This window comes from Nelumbo nucifera, chromosome 1 (assembly GCF_055504915.1).
Source record: "Nelumbo nucifera cultivar China Antique chromosome 1, China Antique-T2T, whole genome shotgun sequence".
In the NCBI taxonomy this organism is placed as follows: Eukaryota; Viridiplantae; Streptophyta; class Magnoliopsida; order Proteales; family Nelumbonaceae; genus Nelumbo; species Nelumbo nucifera.
Genome location: NC_142649.1, coordinates 176,150,756 through 176,173,666, shown reverse-complemented (window position 1 = coordinate 176,173,666; position 22,911 = coordinate 176,150,756). Strand labels below are relative to the sequence as shown.

Below are 22,911 nucleotides of genomic sequence, written 5' to 3'. Positions count from 1 at the left end.
CCTTCCTTATTCTGTTGTGATAGGGCCCACATTAATTAAGCGTCCAACCTCTCGTCAATCAACGTACAGCATGCACGTCGATAAAGGGGCAATCAAGTCAATTAACATGGCGTGGGTTCATTAACGTACCTTCGTAAAATGACGAAAGTAACCTTGGTTCATTCGCATAACGGCATAAGTCGCTTGCTGATTTGAAGCGAAGAAGCGGAGAGGAGTCTGGAAAATTTGAGCGCTGCTTCGCTTGGGACTACTGTGCAACGGCTGATCAGAGAGAGACTTGCAGGCTTTCAGCTAACACAACACATCGTCCACTAGTCATAGCGACAATTTCATCATCTCGCGAGAAAATCGTGAGTTGAAAATCCAACTCAAATCCTCGTTGGTTATTTAGCTAGAGAGAGAAAGAGGAGAGAGAAAACTCTGCAATTCTCGTCTCGTGTCGGAAAAAACGAAAAAAAGGAGGGAGAGAGAGAGAGAGAAAGAGGAGAGAGGGGGCGGATCAAACTGTTCATTCAAATTAGGCATGGAGAGAATGCCCTTTTCGATCCATATGTCTGCAAATCGAGAAACGTCGACAGAGAGGGACCATCAATGAAACATCTAAGAAACCCTAGAGATGGAGGATTTTTATCAGATTTGAATGGAAACCCTAGGGGACTCCAGACTAGCAGGATCCACCAACAATGGCGGTTTTCCGATCTCCTGCCGACATTACGATTTCGTGCTCTCCTTTGCAGGGGGTTGACCAGGCCGGTGATATGATCGTCTACTGAGTCAATCGTCATTAACGGAGTAGTCATCTGTTCCTATTCTAATAGGGTTTTTTCTTTTGTTTTTATTATTTTTTTTGGAGAGGAGAGGGAGTGATAGAGAAAGTGAGATGGGGATTTCTGAAGGATCGGGTGGGGTTGATTGTAGCGCTGGGACTATAGTTTGGGTTCGCCGGAGGAACGGGTCTTGGTGGCCAGGGAGAATACTCGGCCCGAATGAACTATCGGCTTCTCATCTGATGTCTCCCAGATCAGGAACGCCGGTCAAGCTTCTCGGAAGGGAAGACGCCAGTGTGTAAGTCTGTTTCCCCTTTTTTCCCCGTGTAATTTTTGTTCTTTTAAACTGTTTTCCACTTTTCCTGTTATTTGCATGTTAATTACTTCACTTTGCTAAATTATAATTAAAATAAATCTAATGATTCTTAAGTAGTTTTAGTTGGCCACTTATTTTGAGAGAGCTAACCTGGTGCTTGATCATATATTTTAAGTTGATTGGGAATGTGTTATTGGACTTATCCCCAACGGAGCATTTTTTTTTTGTTAAGTTCCAACTGGTTTTGGTTGTGGTTCTTTTACTGCGTTGTTTAGGATTTAAGGTGCTAAAATTTTATTTGTTAATTTAAAAATATTACATATTTCTCCATGTTATTTTGTGAATGTAAAGTGATGCTAAGTTAAATCTTAATGGGATATATGATTTTGATTCAGATAAGAAGAAACTAGAAAGTAAACCCAATATTGTTTTTTTGTTAGGCTTGCCTGCACTTTATTCTTCAGGAAAAAATTCAGTGCACTTCAACTACTGTTCTGTGTTCTTTGGGCAAGAGCTTCTCCCCTTTTTGAAAGTCATGTCTTGATGAATCAGGCATATGGTTCTCAACGTTTTTATTCAAAGTTTCCTTCGATTTATATTGCATAAACATGGAGAGCATATAAACAGTCTGGCCTATATAGAACTTGAACGTGGAAGGCGATAACCTTCTTGTTAATAACACAATACTCTAACCAATTGAGTTACTGAGCTAATATGTTTTTTTTTTTGAAATATTTTATTTTTCATAATTTATATTTGCATATGTATATCAGTTTTTATTTTGTTTTCTTTTTCAAAATTGGTGCCTCACCTTGTATGGGTGTACTGCTTTTCTTCTGCCTTACCTCTCAAACTCTACAGTACTCCTTGTGCTTTAGTAGTCATGCTTGCTTTTCAAACATTGATCCACCCCAATGTTCCTAGTTGAAAATTTGTTTCAATTGGAAATTGTCGTAGAGTTCTACCTACCAAGTCAAATAGTGGGAGGGGGGGGGGGACTAAAATGCCTCAATAGTTGATGCTTTGACTACCCTGCTCATGCTTGCAAATGCTTCCGTTTCATGCATGCATGTAATTGGGGCTGTTATATATCTGGAAATCAAGTCACATGTTAAACCCCTTGGTTTAGAAGAAATGTAAAAGATTGGGAAATTCAGTCATTTGTTTCTTTGCTGTAATTCTTTCATGTTTATACCCTTGATCCAAAACAACTGATTCATGAAAATGTAAGTGGGATCTGTCAGGGTGGTCTCTCTCTCTCTGGTGTGTCAGAGATTCAAGTCCAGGATCATTGTCTAGAAATTAGATTTAGGAGGCACCTTTACCTTATACAATATCCTTTTTGATATGGACAGACCCACTTGAAAAAATGCTTATTGGTATGGAGTATGGACAGACCCACTTGAAAATGGCTTAATTAATGATGGATAAAAGAATATGTCCAATGGAGATCTTGTCCTATGCCATTGGTGTTGGAGCCACCTGATCACTGTTTCCTATTGTAAATTTGGGTTTTTCTTATGGGCCTGCCTCTTTGATATGCTGGAAATGTGGTGGTGCTTCCCCTTTTCCATAGTTGAGATATTCTGATATTACCAGTTAAAAGGACTAAGTGCGGGGAATAATTTTATTGTCCATTTCCCTTTTTGCCATTTTTTTCTTTACTTCTGTGAGAAATAAACTGCTACATTTTTTAACAATGATTTTATCAGAGTAAAATTATTCTATGGAAGATCAGCAGGACATGTTCATGGCTTTCAATCTTTAAGAGTTGAGAGGAGCTCATTATAATTCATGTTCCTCTTATGCATGCATTAAATGATACATTGTTATCTCATCTTTGATAGTTTTGTACTCCCAGTGTATAGCAACTAGTTGTTCATGGGTTAATGTTGTATTATTTGTATATGGTCTTATGTTTATGAATATGATGCAAATTATGCTTTTCCAACAAAAAGGAAAAAATTATGTACATGGATACCAGGGAGGCTAAGAGGCTGGTTTTGGCTTGGGTCAGGCTTAAAGCCAATCTGATCTGAAGTCACTCTAACCTGAGCTTGACCTGACCTGACTAGTTGGAATAGGATTACCAAACCAATCTTCTCTATCATGTGAACAGACCTCTATTCTTAGGGAAACCATATTTGCAATTTGTTTTCAATGTCACCATGTCTGTGCTTCAGTTGTTGGGTTCAGTGCAGGCCATGCTCAACCTGAACCTGACCCAAAACTTGACTGAGACCAACCTGAACCTGACCCAAAACTTGACTGAGACCAACCTGCACTTGACCCAAAACTTGACTGAGACCAACCTGAACTTGGCCTGCCTGATAGGATTGGGTTGAGGTTGGTTTACCACTTAACCAGTGTTGCATGGACTCCCTTAATGGATAATGTGTCCATATTGGAAATGAGCCCAACATTGCATGGATTATCCTTTTTATCTCCTGGCTTATTGGACATAATGAACAGATAATCTGCAAAGTGAAAGCTATTTTTTATATAAAACTTTACATGTTAGTGAGGGCAATATTTCAAACCACTTTTTGCATGTATATAATGCTAGAGTTCAAAAAAAAAAAACTATTTTTGTAGTCTATACTTTTCCATGGATGTATTTGTTAAGTCCATGTTTTTCATCTTGCCGAGTCTGGATCTTGGACACACATTGGATCCAACTTCCATGTCTGTGTCCATGCAACTTCCATCTCTTTATTGTTTTATATTATATGATCAATTAAAGGTTTGCTTCAATCTCCAACATTTGGAAAAGTTTTGTTTTTCTTTTTTTTTCTTCTTTTAAAATTTGAACTTTTTTCCAGGATAAGAGTGGTCAAGGAAGACGTGAGATTAATGCTTCTCAGCAAAAGAGGAAATTAAAAGAATCTAGTCTTAAAATTCTTTGGAAATAATGAATGAAAGCAATGGAAACAATCAATAAACTCTGTCAATGCCCTTGCATCCATGATCCATCACCTTTATTATTATTATTATTATTATTTGCTGTAAATGATCCATCACTTTGAATTACATGATTTTCTCGAAATGTTCCAACAAAGTGTGGATGGGGATCAGGGACTGTCAATTCCAAAGCATATGTTGTTTGAATACTCCCTTGATGTAATAGTGTCCATTGTCAACAATTCATTTTCTTTTCATGGACAATCTGTCTTCCTCTCCTTAGTTGGTTTGCACATGTCTTGTGGTCTCTTCTTGCATTCCCCCTCAAAGAAATTCTCTTTGTAATTTTTTTTTTCTTATTTGGAGGAGCACCAACCATAGAAATAGTAAGCAAGAAAGTTAGAGAGGGTTGCTTTGATGACTCTGAGCTTACTGCCTTTAGAGATACAATTTTTTTTCCAAGATGGTAACCAATATCCATCCCCAATATTAAAATGTCCAGATATTAAAATAAAGTATCTTTTAGGATTTCTTCCAAAGCAATCCTTTGATATTTGATGGGTATCCTCCACACCATGCCAAATGTTTCCGAGGCACCCCAAAACATCACTCAGCTCAACATTAATTCAAAGCACCTGATGGTGCCCTTAAAGCTACAAAGAGCTTCTTTCTTTTGTTTAAGAAAACATCATATCATCTTCAAACTATAAACAGGAAATATTGACTCTGTTGTTATCCAGCTTGAACCAGGAAAGATGTCTATATGGTTTGCCCATTCTATGGAAAAGGCGAAAAGCATGCAATATCAACTGCCATACTAAATGGAAACAGTAATATAGTGCAAGAACTAGAATAAACAGTAGTATCCCATACCATGTCATTGAGAAACTAACTTACCAAGTATGCTTGTTGAAATTTATGTTGTCTAGGGATGCTTAAGGAAAACTGCTAACTTGTAGATTATTATTATTATTTTTTTGTCATCAGCCTTTAAGTGCATATCATCAGTTGAAATACTTTAGGCTCCAAAGGTATTTCATGTTTGATTGATAATGTTCCTTTGTATTTTTTCTGCACCATCGTCATCGTCATCATTAATTCTGTTCTTTATCCCAACTATATGGGGTGAGCTGCATTAATTCTGTTCTGTTCAGTTCCATATCTATTGTTAAATTATGAGCCACTAAATCATTTCTCACTACTTCAACCCATGTCCTTTTTAGTCTGCCCCTAGATTTTCTAGTTCCTTCACTATCATTCTACTCTACACTATCATTCTCAAGAATTTGATAGAAATGTTTTGATATTTTCATCTGTAAGTTATGCTTTCACTTAAGTTTTATTCACTATTTGTTATTTTTTTGGTTAACATGTAATTTTGGTAGTTTCATTCGGTGCTGCAATCATAGCTTGATTATTGGCTTCTGCTTTCCAGAGATTGGTACAATTTAGAAAAATCCAAGCGTGTAAAGGCTTTTCGCTGTGGGGAATTTGATGATTGTATTGAGAGGGCTGAATCCTCACAGGGTGTTCCTATCAAGAAAAGGGAGAAATATGCTCGCCGAGAAGATGCCATCCTTCATGCCCTTGAACTTGAGAAACAGTTGCTAGAGAAGCGACAGCTGAAGTTAGGCATTGCTTCTACGAGTGGAAAAACTTCTGGTGCTCCAAAAAAAGAGTTAGGTGCATCTTCAGAAAATTTGGGAAGAGATCGTGGCAAATTGGGTAATCCTAAATCACAGGATGAGAACATAGGCAATCCTTTATATTTGCAAAAAGTCAGGCAAGGGAAACAACCAAACTGGGAAGAAGATAATTCTGAAGCCATCCCTCGCATGAGAGGCTTACAGGACTTTGGGCTCAGGATTGCCCCCGCAAAGAGAAAGCAGCTTTCTGGTTCTGAAAGTTCTCGTAGAATTGCTTCAGTTGATAATCAAGATCATGTTCTTTCCAGTAGTAGTCGTGGTGTGGGAGGTGTTAATCATGCTGGTAGCATTAAAAATTCTTTGGCCATCAAAAGGAAAAGGTCCCAGGGAGGCCTGACTGAAGAATCCATTGTGAAGAGACGGGATAGACGCCGGCCTCTTGTTCAAGTATTACAGAGTAGTGCAAAATTACAAGTGCCTCACTCTTTACAAACTGAAGGTAATACTGGCACTTCATCTATACAAAGACAAAAAGGACAGATGGGAGTTATTTACTGGGCAAGGAGTAGCAGGTGTGTTTATTTTCTGTCTGATTCAAGTGATTGTTTTGATGATACAGATTTTACTCAAGACCAGATGCAGATATCACCAACCCAATATGAGATGGACTGCCAAATACATCCTAGTTCCTTGACAGAAGAAAACAATTCCTCAGGATCGATGGATGATGGTGATTCTGATTCTGAGAGGGATTATCTGGATCCGGACATGGATGATGAGATGACTGTTCTTTCAGGTTTGATTTTTTTTTCTATCTGTGAGTGATGTTTTTCTAAGAACATATACAAGATAGATATCTATCAGATGTTCACATTGGAAGCTGTTTGATCTTTCCAATGTGTTCTTTTTAGTGAAATCATTCAAGATGGCCTGTGATTTCATTTTACTTTCCTTGCAAAATACTGCATGGAAGACTTGAATTCATGTCAAACCTATCCCTAGAAATATATTCCATTGGCCTGTGAAAAAGCTAACTGAAATGTTTTTCACTTACTGTATGCATCAATGATCTGGAAGAACTATGACAAAAACAGTGTAATATTGATGCTCCAGAAGTATGAGCTAGAACTTTTTTTATTGGTTGTCCTTTTGGTTTTTTTGTATTACATATGACTGCATGGTTGCACATGGAGAACATAGTTTTCAAGGCGCCAAGGCAAGGCAAGGCGACTGGGGGGCGCCTAGTCGCCTAGGCGATGGATTTTTTTATGTTAAAAAATAGATCCTAGGGTAGTTCCCTAGGTACCATAACCATATTTCTTTAATAATTATTCATGGTTTTCATAAGAAAAGTATAAATTTCATATTAAAGTATAGAAAATCAACATATCCATGAGAAGAAAAGGAAGAAGGAAAATAAAATTCAAAAAATATAGGGGCTGAACCCTTATTTTTGTTATAGGAAAAGAAGAAAATAAAAAGTATTGGAAGTAGTAGTAGAAGAAGAAGAATATATGGAAGAGGAAAATGTGCTGATTAGATAAAATTTTTAGTTCTTCCTTACTTATTGGTTCAGGTTTTTTAGTCTTTGAGGGTTCAATACAGCATTTAGCAATGTTTGTGTTGATTAAACCCTAATAAATAAGAAAATAATAAAAAGAAATTAGTATATAAACACACAAACTGATTATTTAGTTTAATAATGTCTATTTTATAATTATAATCTCAAAAAAGAATGAATAAAAAGTATTTTATAGTAGGAAGTAGAAAACTGTTAGGCGATTGGGCGAGGCGAGGCGAGCCTCAAAGGGCGCCTTGTCGCCTTGACAATTGTGATGGAGAATTTCTTTTTTGATGAGTAATAGTAAATTTTATTAATTCAAAAACTGATTTAGAGTTGTGAATTCATACAACATCCCAGGGAGAGGCGCGAGCTGCAGCCCCTCCTTGAATCTTACAAGTAAACTAGGAAAGAAATTCAGGAATCACAGCTGACCCCAAAACAATTCTTCCCTATTTACCCCTTGCTTGGCTAACACATTGGACAAAGTATTTGTTGATCTCCGCACCCACTGTAAAGAGACCAACATATTCCTTGTCAACCAACTGAATTTCTTTATGCCGTTCTTGTAGCACCATATAGCATCTTCAGGATTTTTCAACCAGCCCACCACCACCTTGGAATTCCCTTCAATTATTATTTATTAGATGCTGTACCCCCAGCTGGTTTGCAAATTGCACCCCTTGTACAGCAGCTAATAGCTCTGCCCTGATAGAGTCTCCAACTCCTAAAGGACCCGAGTAGAGCAACACAATCTCTCCCTTCTCATTTCTCAAACACCCCCCATTTCATAATCCTAGATTACCCATGCTACTCCCATCAAAGTTCAACTTTAGTGAGACTTCAGATGGAGGAGACCAGCTTGTAATTAACTTGTCCTTTAAGGGTGAACACCTTGCTATTGCTAACCAATTTCTCCAAAGGTCATTAAAAGAGAATTGATGAAAGATTTCCAAAATCTTCAGCCAAAGTATTGCCTTATGCAACACATAGTCTTTCAATTCCCAACTACTCCTTTCCTTATCTTGAAAAATTCTAGCATTCCTTTCTTCGCAAAGAGTCCAAATCAGGGTAGCACGAGCACATCTCCACATAAGTCTCCCTCTTTTTGTAGGTCAAGAGAAAGTAGAATGGTTAAAGATCATGTGAACTTTTGCTGGTAGGCTCCAACTACACCCAAACAACGAAAGTAGCCAAGCCCAAAGGTCTGCAGAAAAAAGGACAAGGTATTAGTAGATGGTAACAATTCTCCCCATGAGCTCTGTAGAGGATACACCAATTGGGAGAAATACAGAGGAAAGGTCTTCTCTTTTGTAGGTTATCTAGAGTGTTTACTTTCCCATAGAATACTTCCCAACAGAATGCCATAATCTTTGGGGGAACTGGCCTACACCAAATTTCCTTTGACAGAAAGGGTTGTTGAGCAGAAGGCTGAGAGATGGACAAATAAGAACTTAAGAAGCACAAGTAAAGGTTCCTTTGGGTCTAGGAGCACACACCCTTTTATCTGGCTTGGAGGGATCCAAGCAAACCTGATTAAGGCAACATAGCAAGTCAGAGAGAGATTCAATTTCATCATCCCTTAGTCCCCTATGAAACCCAAAATCCCAATTAGGAGCCAAGGGTATTCCCAATGGTGAGACAAATTTTGAGACCACCTCTTATACAAAGAAACAAAAAATAACAAAGGGAAAAGGTCCTTTAAAGGGGTGTCTCCTACCCAAATATCCTCTCAAAAGTGAACAACATTGCCAAAACAAACTTCATACCTGATAAAATTGAGAAATTGAGGAAGGGTGTTGTGAATGGCCCTTCCAAGGTGTTGCTAGGTTAGCCTGCCTTGATACACCAGCCATCCCATCCATTCTCTGAACTCCCATGAATGCTTCCCACCACTTCATGCCACAGCCTCTCACTTTCCAATGGCCATCACCACAACCATTTCTATAACAGCGCTTGATTTTTTTCAATCACCCTCCCAAGTTCCAAACCCCTATCTTCTTTACTTCTGCAAACAATTTCCCATTTAACCAAATGATCTTTTTTCTTGTCCTGGCTCCCACAGGAAGTCTCTCATCAACTTCTCCAGCTTCCTAGCTTTCCTAGCTAGTATCCTAAAAACAGACAGAAAGTAAGTAGGTAAATTAGCCAAAGTATCTCTTATTAAGGTGATTCTCCCTCTTATTACTTTTGGCAGAATACCATTTTTCTTCTTTTTTTACTTTCCAGATGACCTGGGGTTCTAGCAGAGCCCTGAACAATACCTTGTAGTATTGTTTTCAACAAACTTGGAAAGTTAGACAGGCAATATGAACAGGACACAGGATGTATGGAATATGGATGTGGATGGGCGTTGACATAGGAAGCTTAAATGCAGCTATCCAAATCTCAAAATCTAGAATACATATGGATATGAGCATCTAAGTCTTGTATGCTGATACAATGCTTTTACTTTTAGTTTTTGAAGAAAGTTACCTTTTTGGTGCTTTCAAAGTTTCTAGTAAATCCTGTTACAATATACCATTCTTCTAGGAGTTAAGAGACATATGAAACTGAGAAACTTATAGATATGGGAGAAATGAGACTCTCACTTAAATGTAATGGTATGAAGAAAAAGAAGTGGGATCTACCATTCCATCATTCAATGTCCAAGTAATTCTTTCTTTTTCTGATTGTTCAGGGGACCAAAAGAATGCATGAATGAAATAAGAAGAAAATTACAACAGAGTTATATATTCCTGACCATCAAAGAAGCTAATTGTTGTCATAGAGAAATACCACTCAAAACAAGAGCAATGCAAATAATGGTGATACCACCTAATCCTTTGAGCCTAACCACTGGGTAACTGTCTGTCATCATATTTCCGACTTTTGGGATCCATCTAAACAAGGTCTTCACCCAGGTCACCAAAGCTGTAGCCTCTAGTGGATTGCTGCAAAATCCAGGGGCCCTTCTATAATTCCTCATGCACACAGTAACAATCTTCCCGTTTATAGTCACTTGTTACTTCATAAAATTTTGGACCTACCTTTTGTGGGACAATAATTCTTTGTCTGCTATTCTGATACTTTCCCACATTTTTAAAGAGGCTGTGGTTTATGGTGACATTTTTTCCATGGGAGACCAAAGTTTATCTTGGGATCATAACTTGATTAGAAGTTTAGAACCTTTAGAGGGCTATGGAATGAGGAAATTGCCACTCTCTTTGATTCCCTCATAGAGGTCTGTATCTCCTGTTTGGATCTTTATCAGTGTATATTTTGTGTCATTTTGGTGCTTTCCACCAAATTCTTCTTTCCAGTCTATCATTCATATCCCATTGCCATCATCTAGTACTTTCCCATTTTATGTGTATGTGCATGTGTGTGGAGGTTAGGGAGGGAGTTGTATTTTTCTTAGAGATTATGTAAAAATCAAGAAATACATTTGTCCTCTCAAAAAAAGGCATACAATTGTCCTTGAGAACTGCATTCCCTTCCTCCCACGTTTGTACCATGTGCATGCAGGATATAGGATATATTTTTTGTCTCCTTCACTGCAAAGTGCAAACTGGGGAAGCTTTGACATTTTGGACAGAACCAGGGAGTAGGTGGACGTTAGTAGCCATGGATATCGGTTGGGTTTGATTTAAAGGTTAACCATATTGAAACGTCTTATTCACATTGTCATTGTTGGCGATATGGAGTGAACTATTTTTGAAGGGTAGAAGCCTTGCACAAAGCAGGGTGATAGCAGAATTTTGGGTATGGGGCAGTTCCTGATCCTTTACCTCTAAAACTTTTTCCAAGAAAATTGATCATACTGAACCAAATAAGTGGGATTTTGGATTCTTTGCGGTATTGTCATCTGTAAAGCAGTAATGGAGACAGCAGAAAAACTGTTTATTCACTGCTAGGTGTCTAGTCTATCGTGGGGTGAAGTTCACCAGAACTTTTGGAGTACAGGGATGCCTGTATATTTGAAAATGAAAATTTGATCATACTGAACCAAATAAGTGGGATTTTGGATTCTTTGCGGTATTATCATCTGTAAAGCAGTAATGGAGACAGCAGAAAAACTGTTTATTCACTGGTAGGTGTCTAGTCTATCGTGGGGTGAAGTTCACCAGAAATTTTGGAGTACGGGGATGCCTGTATATTTGAAAATGAGATGTGCACAGAAGAGGTTATACTGAAAAAGGTAGTCTATATACTTTATCTTGCCCGTTGATTCATAAAGCCTTCAAAGAAATACCATATAAATTATTGTTTTTAATTTTTGAGTTTGGGAACCTCTTTATAAATTGTAATTCCTGATATACATTATGGTTATACATCCCCAGTGTATGGAGATTTGGTGTGTATGGGTGCTAACCTTTTTGTAGTCATTTTTCCACATGATATATGAATCACATATTATCTTTGTTCAAAATAAATAAATAAACATCTAGGTATTCATGAAAAAAAACATCTAGGCATTTCTGCCCAGGATTTTGCTTTTGCTTTAGGTAACGGTGTATGTTAATTATTAGTTTAACCTATTTTCTCTTGGCAACTTTACTCTAGCTGGTACTGGAGGAGTCTTCCTCAATGTGGATGAGGGCACCTTGTGAATCTTTATTGGCCCACCATTGGAGACACAAATTCCACATGGGCACAGGCACCAGCCATTGTTATTGGTTCTTGGATTCCTAAGATGTTGCATCTCTTTTTTCTTGTTATCAAAAGAGATTTAACTAAATGCCATTGGATATGGTAACCAGACTGGTCAAGACCCCCTGGAGGAAGTAGGGAAACTTTATTTTATTTTATTTTTGATGAATGTCTCCGAGGGTTGTTGTATGAGCTTTCAGTCAAAATAGGGGAACTTTATCTTTACTGTGTTTTAAAATTAGATGGATACTTTTAAGTGTTTAATTTGTTTGCTTGATGATCCATACAACATTGGGAGGAGTTAATTTGGTAGAAAAAAGTTTCTGTTGATAAAAAGAACAGACAATAATTGGATTGAACATCTTGTGGGGTTTTACTGGGAGAATGGCTCCTCATCCTTCTTATTGATTAATTCTTATTCAAGAAGGTTATTTTATTATGAACAGCAGTGATAACAAAAAGCTCCACATGATCCAATGCCACGGACACAACCTTAACTGAAACAAGCAGCTGGCAGAATTCTTTTATTACAAGAGTTCATATCTATCTCTTAGTTGCATTAGATCTTCGATTTGATGGTGCAGATCATTCTTCAACCGTTTATTTATTAATTACTATTTTATATTTTATTTCTTTCACTCTTTGCACTTAGTCATCAGTGGTTAGCAAGTTCATGAATAAACATCACAAATTAGGGAAGCAAGACCCTTATCAATGAAAAGAAAAAAATTAAGTGGCTGACTTGGGACATTGAGGTGAAATACAGCTGGATAACCTCTCTTTCTCGCACTACCCAACCCTTGCAATTCCAGCTAACTATCCTCATACAGACTTGCTTTTGTTTCCCTCTTAGACTCAACCCTTCTACTTTCTCCCTCTTCTCCTCTCCCTTTTTTTGATAATTCCTCTTCTCCTATCCCTTCTTTTGTAAATCTTCCCGTTCTTGAGAACATCAAACATGTTAGACACCTAACAGAATGGAGGTCCACATGAGAATGGTCAAGATGACGAATAGAAAGCTTTAGAGTCCAAGGATGCAGGGGGAGAGGGGATCCAGAACCATAGGAAGATGGAGGTCTGAGGTGTTGATCGAAGCTAAGACCTTCAAGTTTGAGGAGGATCGGATCAAAGGTAAGGAAGCATTGAAAATTAGAGAGAACAGCAGGGCGACAATATTGGTACCAAAGGATGTCATTGTATGGATGAAAGGTTTTATAGATGGGGCTATCAACTCCGGCAAGGTGAATGGCTGGAAGAACTCAATGTCAGTTCCAGGCAAGAAATATTGAACTGAAAAGAAATTGGAAGGGGTGGTTCATTCACGGTGGAGGAGTTCTTTGGAAGAGCTGGAAAACAAATGCTCTGTGTGTCGGAAGGGAGAATGCAGAAAGGGTGGAGGACTATCGGGAAGGTGCTGCAGTCCTTCCTTGTAGCTTCGGAAAGAAAAAGGATAGAAGGAGTGGAGGAAATTGGTCAAAATTCCAAGGACCAGGAGGAGTCGGCATCGATTAGAACTACTGGGAGTGCAGAAGCTCAAAATACCTTGAACGAGGGTGTGGTGGTGGCTTGCTCTTCTGTGCATCAGAGAATCCTGGTGGGAGCAGTGACAGATGTATGGAGGAGAAGAATGGTTCTGAAGGCCGATAAAGAAGTGACAGATTGGAAGAAAGTGTTGAATGCAGTAGCCAGAGAGATTGGTTTTGGAAATGAAGCCCTGCTGGTTTCATTTACAGATTCAAAAGCCGTTCTGGATGTAGTTGACCAGGAACTAAGCTTCAAAGCTGTGGAGGTGGACAGAGGCCTGATACAGGTCCAGAATTGGAGTCCCAGCTGTAATGAAGTTGCACTGCAAGATGGTTGCGTTCAACTGAAGCTTGTAGGTCTCCCCTTCCACCTGGGCGGGACTCTGTTCTTGAACATATAGCACAGAGCTTAGGAGGAGTCTTGGTGGGAGCTGATAGACGTAGTTTGGCTGCCGTCGAGGTTCAGGTGGCTGGTGTTAAACACGAAAACATGCCTAGGTGCTTCGAGGTTTACTCGGATGCAGTCTGGTATAAGGTGTGGGTAGCTTCAGAAGTCGAACAGGTGTGGTGGGGAAGAGGATTCAAGGTTGAAGACGATGAGTTGGAAGGATGGTGGACACGTGGAGGGCAGAGAGAGGGCGGTCAAAAAGGGGCGCAGGTGGAATTTAAGGAAAGGTTTAATGGGACGGCTGGGGTAACTCAATCGATAAGTCAGCCAATTAAAGTAATTAATTCAAATTTTTTTGAAAGGCTTAAAGATAAGGCGGGCTCTTTATCCTTTGCTGACATGGCGAAGAAAGGGAGTGGCCCAGGGTGCAGTTTAGCTTGGTCTGAGCCGGTCGAGTTGATAGGGGGGTCGGGCGAACCACACAACAAACCAAAATTATTTTCAAGTGACCCACGTGACAACTTAAATGGTCACGTGGATTAGGCTAAGGAGAAGGGCTTTGGACGGATGATAGATAGGAGTTTGGGTCTATCATCGTCCCTAATGGTCAGGGGCGTTGAGAACAGCTTGTAGCAATGGCGAACGAACAAGCAAAAGGACCTCCAGTGGGTCCCACGTCGCACCAATGAGGAACGGAGCCCAGGGCGACGCTTCTCAGAGAAGCTAAACCCAAGTAACACAAGGGAGAGAGCCGAAGAGGAGGCGGCGTACCAAGGTTGGGTAACGTGTAGTGTAGATGAAGGAGAAGATTCAGATGATGGTACCAGTATTTGTAGCGTGAATGACAAAGGTGACTATACTGCAGATGACATGGGAGGATGGAACATTGCAAGGTTGTTTCAGAGTGAGTTAATGGGAGGCCAGGAAGGTCGACTAGAGGAAGAAAGAAGCTTGGGACTCTACAAGTTAGATGAGAATGAAGTCAGTACACGAAAAAACCCATTCTCAAGACTTCAGATTTGGCAAGCAACACAAGAAAGGGGATATCAGGAAAACCCGAAGCAAAGCAGGAACACACCAAGCAGGGGTGAATCAGGGGTACAGAGGAAAGATCGCCATGTTGACCAAAGGACATATGGTCTTCCCAACCAACTCAGGGAGATAGATTTTTACCAACCTCTGGATCAAGAAAGGGAGGCCGGGAACAATTTTATTCCAACCCCTCTATCAAATCCAGGTAACCAAGTGAATTTAGGTTATGCTTCTAATGTGTCTTCTGTGTCCTGTGTTCTAGATTCTGCTCCCGACCCATGTCCAGTCAAGGTGGTGAGATTTCTAAGGTTTTGGGAAGGGGACTGGAAACTAGTGAAGTGGAGCGGGAAGGGAGGTTAAGAAATGAGAAAGCATGGGAGATTATTGAGAGAGTATTTAATGAGGTGGAAGGAAATTTAATTTGGAGAGAGGGTCGAGAGGATAGAAGAGAGGAGGGCTCAGGGGAGGGGAGGGAAGGAAAGGAGGACCAGGTTAGGAAGGAATTTGTGGAGTGCACAAAGGATGTGGGAGGTAACATCATAGGAAGGAAGGATGGAGAGGAGAAAAGAGGGGAGGGACCTAAGGAGAGGAGGATAGGGTTGAAGGGGAGTGTGTAGGGAGGGCTGGGGGGGGATCTAAGCAAGAGGATTTGATAACGGATTTTGTGGGGGAAGTTGGGATGCAGATTAGAAGATCTGAATGTGCTGAAAGATGGTCTGCAAAAGAGGAAGAAGGAGGGAAGAGCAAAGAAGAGAAAATTGAGTGAAGTGGAAAGATTGAGAAGAGATGTGGAAGGAGACAGGAAGTTTGGGGCAAAACGAGGGGGGGGGGGAAGAAGGAGAGGGGAAAAGTGGTGGTGAAGGGTAGAAGGGAATTAAGAAAGAAGTGAGAATGAAGATACTAAGTCGGAATGTGAGGGGGTTAGGAAGTGTGAGGAAAAGAGCAATAATAAGAGAGGTAATAAAGAAGTTTGACCTAGACATAGTATTATTACAGGAATCCAAGAGAATGGAGTTTAATAATAGCTGGGCTCGGAGTGTATGGGAAGCCAAGGGGATCAGTTGGGTGGCTGCCCCATCTTGGGGTGCGTCAGGGGGGATAGTGACAATGTGGAAGAGGGATGTGGTTGAAGGTTTGGAGGAACTGACGAGAAGATACTCAGTTTCCATGAAGTTCAAACAACAGGAGGATGGATTTGTGTGGGTGCTTACAAATGTCTATGGGCCAAATGAGTACAGAGAGAAAGGATTTTTGGGAGGAATTGACTGATATAAGAGGGCTATGGGAGGGGTCATGGTGTGTGGGTGGAGACTTCAATGTGATCAGATACCCAGAGGAAACTAATAAGACCAATCACAGGGTGACAACGAGTATGAGGAAGTTTAATAGGTTTGTGGATGCCTTTGAGCTTAAGGAGATTTCGTTAGCCCAGAAGACATTTACTTGGTCAAATCTTTAAGATAGACCCATATGCTCTAAGTTGGATAGGTTCCTGTTTTTTGTGGATTGGGAAAAACACTACGAGAACTTGACATCTAGAGCTCTACCTAGGGTGACCTCATACCATTGGCCCATAGTGTTATGCAAGGAAGAGAGGAGTGGAGGACCCGCACCCTTTAGATTTGAAAACATGTGGTTACTCCATCTCGGGTTTACCAGTAGAGTAAGGGAGTGATGGAATGAGTGTAACCCCTTGGTGGAATGGGAGGGGATGAGATTTCATAAGAAACTACAATTCCTGAAAACAAAGATTAAGGAGTGGAATATTTTGGAGTTTGGGAGGATAGAAGAAAGAAAGAGAGATTTGATGGACCAACTTGGAACCCGGTGGTGGAAAGATTTGAAAAAAGACTTGTATCTTGGAAGAAGAATTATCTCTCTCTGGGTGGTAGGATTACATTGATCAAGGCCATGTTAGCAAACTTACCCATTTATTTTCTTTCAATGTTTAAGATTCTAGGGAAGGTTTCTAGTAGGTTGGAGAGGCTGATGAGAGATTTCCTTGGAAGCCGGGAGAGGAGAAGAGGGACCACAGGGTTAGTTGGAAGGTGGTGACCAGAAGTAAAAACTATGGGGGTTTGGGGCTTGGGAGCATTGGGATTAGGAATTCGGCCCTTCTGGGGAAATGGTTGTGGAGGTTCCCTCTGGAGCGGCAGAAGCTATGGGCTAGAATAGTTGCAAGCATACATGGGCTGGAGCAAGATGGATGGGATGCTGGAATCAGAGCAAGGACCACAAGCACTTCACCTTGGAAACATTCATGATTTGCTTCCAGTCTTCTCCCCTCATCTTAGGTATGATTTGAATTTAGGTAATGCCATAAAATTCTGGGAACATATTTGGGTGGGGAATGTTCCTCTTAAGGAACAGTTTCCTTCTTTGTATGCTCTATCCGAATTTAAAGATGAGCCAGTTTCTTCTTTCATCACCCCTTCCTCTTCTAGTTCGGGGTTTGGGTGGAACTTGGGTTTGAGGAGGGCTGTGAGGGACTCATACCTTGATTGTATTTTGAACCTCTTTGAACTTCTTGATAATGTTTTCTTGGACCCTTCTATGGTGGACTCTAGAATTTGGACCCCTACCCCCACGAGCTCTTTTTCTTGTGCTTCCTTCTTCAAAGTCCTTTGCCAGTCCACCAATCCTGCAACCTCCCCTTTCCTGGTTAGTGAGGTTTGGTGCAGACCGATTCCTCCTAGGGTTGGTAGTTTTTGTTGGGAAGCCTATTTGGAAAGATTCAATACTGGGGATTTTCTCCAAAAGAAGAGACTCGATACTTGTTTGTCACCTCATTGGTGTGTTCTTTGCAAAGTGGAGGGGGAGACTGGTTTTCACTTACTGGTGTCTTGCCAATTTGCAAAGTCAATTTGGGAGTGGGCTTGTTCTCTCTTTGGGTGTAGGTGGAACCCTCCATCAGACTTGCAGAGCCTTTTTTCCCCTTCCTTCTTCAGGTGGCACATGAAAAGGGGAAGGACTATGTGGAGAAGTATGAGGGCTGCAGTATGCTAGACATTATGGGAAGAAAGAAATTCTTGGATCTTCTCAGAAAATGAGAGGGGCTGAAGATGTGAAGGCTGTGATCCACATAAGGGTAGTACAGTAGCTGAAATCACTAGAGCTATTTATAGACTACATAGTGGAAGACATGCTGACAAAGTGGGGTGAGATTGCAAACTGCACTTAGATCAAACCAGTAATAAGGGTGTCTTGGACTCCCCCACCTGCTGGCTTCTTAAAGTTAAATTTTGATGGGAGTTGTAGGGGGAACCCGGGACAATCAGGGATTGGAGATGTTTTTAGGGATGAGAACGAGGTCATTTCTGCCCTGTTCTCTGAGGGATTCCCTTAGAGCTGAGATCTTGGCAGTTATGGAAGGAGTTCAGAAATCAGGAAACTCATAATTGAAGGGGACTCGGAGGTGGTGATAGGGTGGCTGATTAAAGACAATTGCGGTTTATGGAATTACAGAAATGAAAAGAGGAAATTCAGGTGGCTGGTGCGGGAGATGGAAATCAGGATGCGTTGGGTTAAGAGATCAGCTAACTCTTTGGCTGATGGATTAGCTAAACAAGGGATAGAAAGGGAAGCAATGGTTTGGGCTAAGCTGTAACTTAATTGTTTCTTTTGTTTCCTTGTTTCTCTCTTTGGAGGGTTTAAGTTGTACTCGGAAGATAAGAGTTTTTGTCTTCCTTGCTGTAAATAGTTTGATATTTCAATGAATTGAATGAATCTGTTATTGATCAAAAAAAAAAAAAAGGTGAAATACAGCTGGGTAAAGAGAACTGCTCACTCACTTGCTGATGGGCTAGCCAAGAAAGGGGTGAATAGGGGTTCCTTTTTTTGGGCTCATTTCTAAATTTGTATCCTTTGTTTTGTGCTGGTGGGGGAGTTAAGACAGTTTACCTCCCCCTATCTTGTAATTAAAGCTTCATAGTTTTAATAAAATTTGCCATTATTGATAAAAAAAAAGACCCTTAGCTGCTGGAATGGTCACCTTGTTCACATGTTCAGCAAACGATTTTCAGATTCTCTGACCAGTGTAAATTGGGCTAATTTGTACTGGTCCTACCCTCCTAAGGTAGGAAGTGGGATGTTGTAAGGTCCATGGGGGATTAAGCCAAATTGATAAAAAAGGGGATCAGTTCTCTTTGCTGCTGACCAAGAGTGCATGGGAACTCCAAAGCAAAAATTATCTGGAGTTGTGTTCCCTTTTCTGTTTTCTGGGAGGTGTAGAAGGAAAGAAATAAGGCCATGTTTAGTTTGAAGGAAAAGGTAGGGAAACCTTTACATTTGAGGATAAAATGAGAAGCAACGAAAAGTTAGGGGCTGTGATAAGCTCAAGGATTGTTGGCTGGGTTTTACTTATGCCAGAATTTGAAGGCCGTAGTAAAGAAAATTTTGCAGCTGATTTTTGGTATACTTTGAATTTTTATTCTGATGACAAGTTCTGCTGTTTTCTTTGATGGTATTCTTTTGTATGTGGTGGGGTGACCCCTTGTCACCTAAACATTGTAATTTTCTTTTCTATTGAATAAATTTTCTTCTCTATTGATCTTCAAAAATGGGGGATTAAGCCAAGGGGCTCAGCAAATCTTTTCTATGAATTAGTGTACTATACAATTGTGTTACATAATACATTTCATAAATAAATAAATCTGCACTGATGTGTTAAAATAATCATAAATCACTAAATGATAATTTCAATTGTTTCTTCTGGTTGTTCTCATGGTTCTTGTCTGTGAAGGGTCCTTGGGTCATGAGGTATAATTGTTCAGTTGGCTCCTGAGTGGCCTTTTCTGGGTAAAGTATCTATAGTTTGGCATAGAGTTTTGCTCTTGTGGGAAGTGTGATGCTGGTCCTTCCCTATGATGCATTTAGTCTTTTTGTTTTTAACACATTTTATTTCTGTAAAAAATGAGCATTTAACCTTTCCTATATACAAGTTGAATGGGCCCCCCAACCCCACCCCATTATGGCATGTTGTTCTCCAGGCTCGTAAAAAAGCAGTATGTGCTCCAGTTCCAGGAGGGTGCTCATGAAGGTCCAAGCAAATTCGTCCTATGGTTGGTTAATTAGAATGATGATCCCTATCATCTATGGCCTAATTTATATTTCCCTGCAGAACAGGATGGATCGCTATCATTTTATCAGAAGTTTATAAGTGGATCTCTAGCATAGTTTTTCAAGTGAATGCGTGTGAAATGTTACTATTTGAAAACTTGACATACTTCAAAGAAAGAGTAGCATGGTCACTGTTCATTACAAGTCTTGTACCTTTTTTTACCTATGCAAAAGGGGAGATGAAACAACATAAAAATATGGTTGCTTCCATCTGTTAACAGCTTATTTTCCACTTTCTTTTCTATGACAATGTTCCATTCATATGTATTGCTTTTGTAGTATGACAATTTTAACAGCTAAATATTCCTATGCTATTATACGTTAAACGAAACTACTTGATTTTGTCTTTCTTCAATGTTTTAGTTGTATAGATCCTCACAATGCTTGCCTTTGTTATTTGGTTGTTCAGATGGTACTCAGACATTGACGGTAGAAGAACCTAAAAATTCTAGTAGATATGTTTCCACTAGTGGTTATCATGTTCAAGGACATCAGGAAAGCATGAGCAGTGAGGAGCTTGATGAATCGGCACCTGATGGTTTCATGCCTCACATTCAACCTCATGATCATGGTGCAACTGTTGCCACTGACATGGGGGTTTCCAAATGGCAACTGAAAGGGAAACGGAATATTCGTAACTTGACCAAGAGGCAGATGGAGGTTATGGATGGAAAGAGTCCCAGTGGATCCATTCATGAAACATACTTTGAAGGCAAGGGAACAAATTTCAATCAGAGGACGTCAGGCCAGGGGCTTTATCATAGAAGAGAGGAGTTAAATTATGTCTATGATGAGGGTGACATGACAGAGAAGGATTCTGTGCGGTCCCAGATGGTTGGATTTGACCACAGAAGATACCCACTGACTTCAAAATTAGCTTCCAAAAAATGTGGCAGAATCAACACAGACATTGCAGATTCAGAGGAAGACTCAATTTGGGGGGGCAATGGGTTATGTCAGTCAGCTTTAAGAGGGTATTGGGAAGATCAAGGTGACTGCTATGATCCAGCATATGCTGGCCATCGTGTTGGCAACAGTATGGACTCGGTGTTGGTAGATGTAGATTTGAAGGTCCAAGCACAGGCCAGCTATCAAGGAGAGCATGTACCTTTGGTGTCTCTGATGAGCAGATTGAATGGGAAAGCAATTATAGGGCATCCAATCCAAATTGAAGCATTAGAAAATGGATCTTCCGATATTCTTCTTTCTACAAATGATGATTTTGGTGAAGAACCATTTGATAATGATGGAAGCACAGCTCTTCCACCAGTGTGGAGGACAGCCAGAAGAACAGCCATGCATCGTGTCCCACGCCCTCACCCTTCATCAGCATTGGAGGGTGATGAAGCTGCTGACATTCATCCACATTTAGATCTTGAAAGCAAGTCTATTTACAAGAAACCATACACAGGCCATTTAAATCATAAGTCAAAGTTGCTCAAAAAGAGCTTCTCTCATATTCGCCGGCCTCCAACAATTGAGAAGAAGTTCCAGAAAAAGCTATTGAAGAAAGTGAGCTTGTCTAGCCAAAAGACAAGAACCCTATCTTCAATTGCAACTGAGCAGAAACCAAATGGCAAGGGTGTGAATCCAAAATTCACTAGCAAGAGTAAGTTGGATGCATTGATCAAGCCAGATGAGACTGGACCAACAACAGTTACCTGCATCCCTGTGAAATTAGTATTCAGTAGGTTACTGGAAGCAGTTGGTAGGCCTCCATCCAGAGCAGCAAATCATGGGATTTTGATGAATGGCAATTCAGAAAGGAAAGCATCATAAACTCCAATTTAGATTGTTACTATTACATTGGGGGGATCAATAATCTTGTACTACCAAATCCCCAGAGTTCAACTCAACTTGTACACTAAAAAAGAGCAATTATCCAGTACAAATTTCTGAACTTCTTGGAAATGTTACTCTGCTCTTGGGGTGCCAATGGTGAGTCTCCCATTCTCTATTTGGTAATTTTACTTGTGCCAACACACTCATGAATATGGGTACGGCCTGTTCATGCTCCTATCAACATCCTCTACCCCATTTCTTCCTCTCAAGTTATGTAAATCTTGCTCTGGTGTAAACTTTATATATGTTTCTAGGTATGGGGAATCTTGGGGTCATAATTTCTTATGCAGGTGACCCTTTTGTATCCAGAACCCATGGAGCGAGGGTCGGAGCAATGTCAGCAGAGGTGGTCCGGAAGATCAATTTTTTTTTTTAAGTCTGGACCAGTGGACTAGTTTAATCATGTAAAGTAGTTACTGTAGCTTCTAGTATGTCAGTCATTTGATTAAAACAAAATACAGAACTCCCAGAAACAGTCATGTAACTCTTTGGAAAATTCGAATTTATATTTCTTTCTTTTGTGCAAGTAGGATGATTGCATATGCCTTGGTAGAGAATTGGCTTCGGTTTGGATGTTCGGATTCAAGTAGGTATTGGCCAAGATTTGCAATTGATAGTTTGATACCCGTACGTGTCCAGCTGTCTATATTCTGGATAGACGCTCAGGTCTTGGTGGAAACCATAAAGAGGGTACTTATTTCCAAAATTCTATGGGGAAACTACTATGCAAGCATGTTTCTGATGTACACAACTATTGTCGTGCACGAGCAGCAGTGTTTCTTTTTTATCCTTTTCTTTTTGTCTCTTTCCTAGCATAATTCCAAGCATTGTAGGAGTAGGACAAAGTTCCATGATAGCGTCAGTATCATGCTTTGACAAAATAGCTTCGCAGTTTTAGTTCATTAGGTGGTTCTAGCTTCTAGGCCCGTGAAAATGTTGGTAGTTGATTGTCTAGCCTCAATTGGAGTTGGCCCTCGGGGTCTAAATTCTAAAATGATCTATGGTTCTTTTTCGCCCCAAAAATCCATCAGTACCTGGCACCTGCTACTTATGGGGACTATGGAATTATCTATATTTCTAAATTCTAATTATCCTTTAGGCCTAAGCCATATTATATGAGGACCAAACTAGACTGGCGAATTGGAGATCGACTTGGATTGATAGTATTCCAGATATTCCGGATTA

The 22,911-nt window shown here is 40.1% G+C and overlaps 1 protein-coding gene across 1 annotated transcript; it reads left to right on the top strand.

Moving 5' to 3' along the window:
- The first annotated feature begins 203 nt into the window (after nucleotides 1-203).
- On the top strand, nucleotides 204-22,252 carry LOC104587277 (uncharacterized protein At1g51745-like). Its single transcript, XM_010244820.2, has 4 exons — nucleotides 204-1,065; nucleotides 5,420-6,129; nucleotides 6,250-6,426; nucleotides 20,294-22,252. The coding sequence occupies exons 1-4, from the start codon at nucleotides 881-883 to the stop codon at nucleotides 21,661-21,663; spliced, it is 2,442 nt and encodes an 813-aa protein (XP_010243122.1). The 5' UTR covers nucleotides 204-880; the 3' UTR covers nucleotides 21,664-22,252.
- Nucleotides 22,253-22,911: the final 659 nt, after the last annotated feature.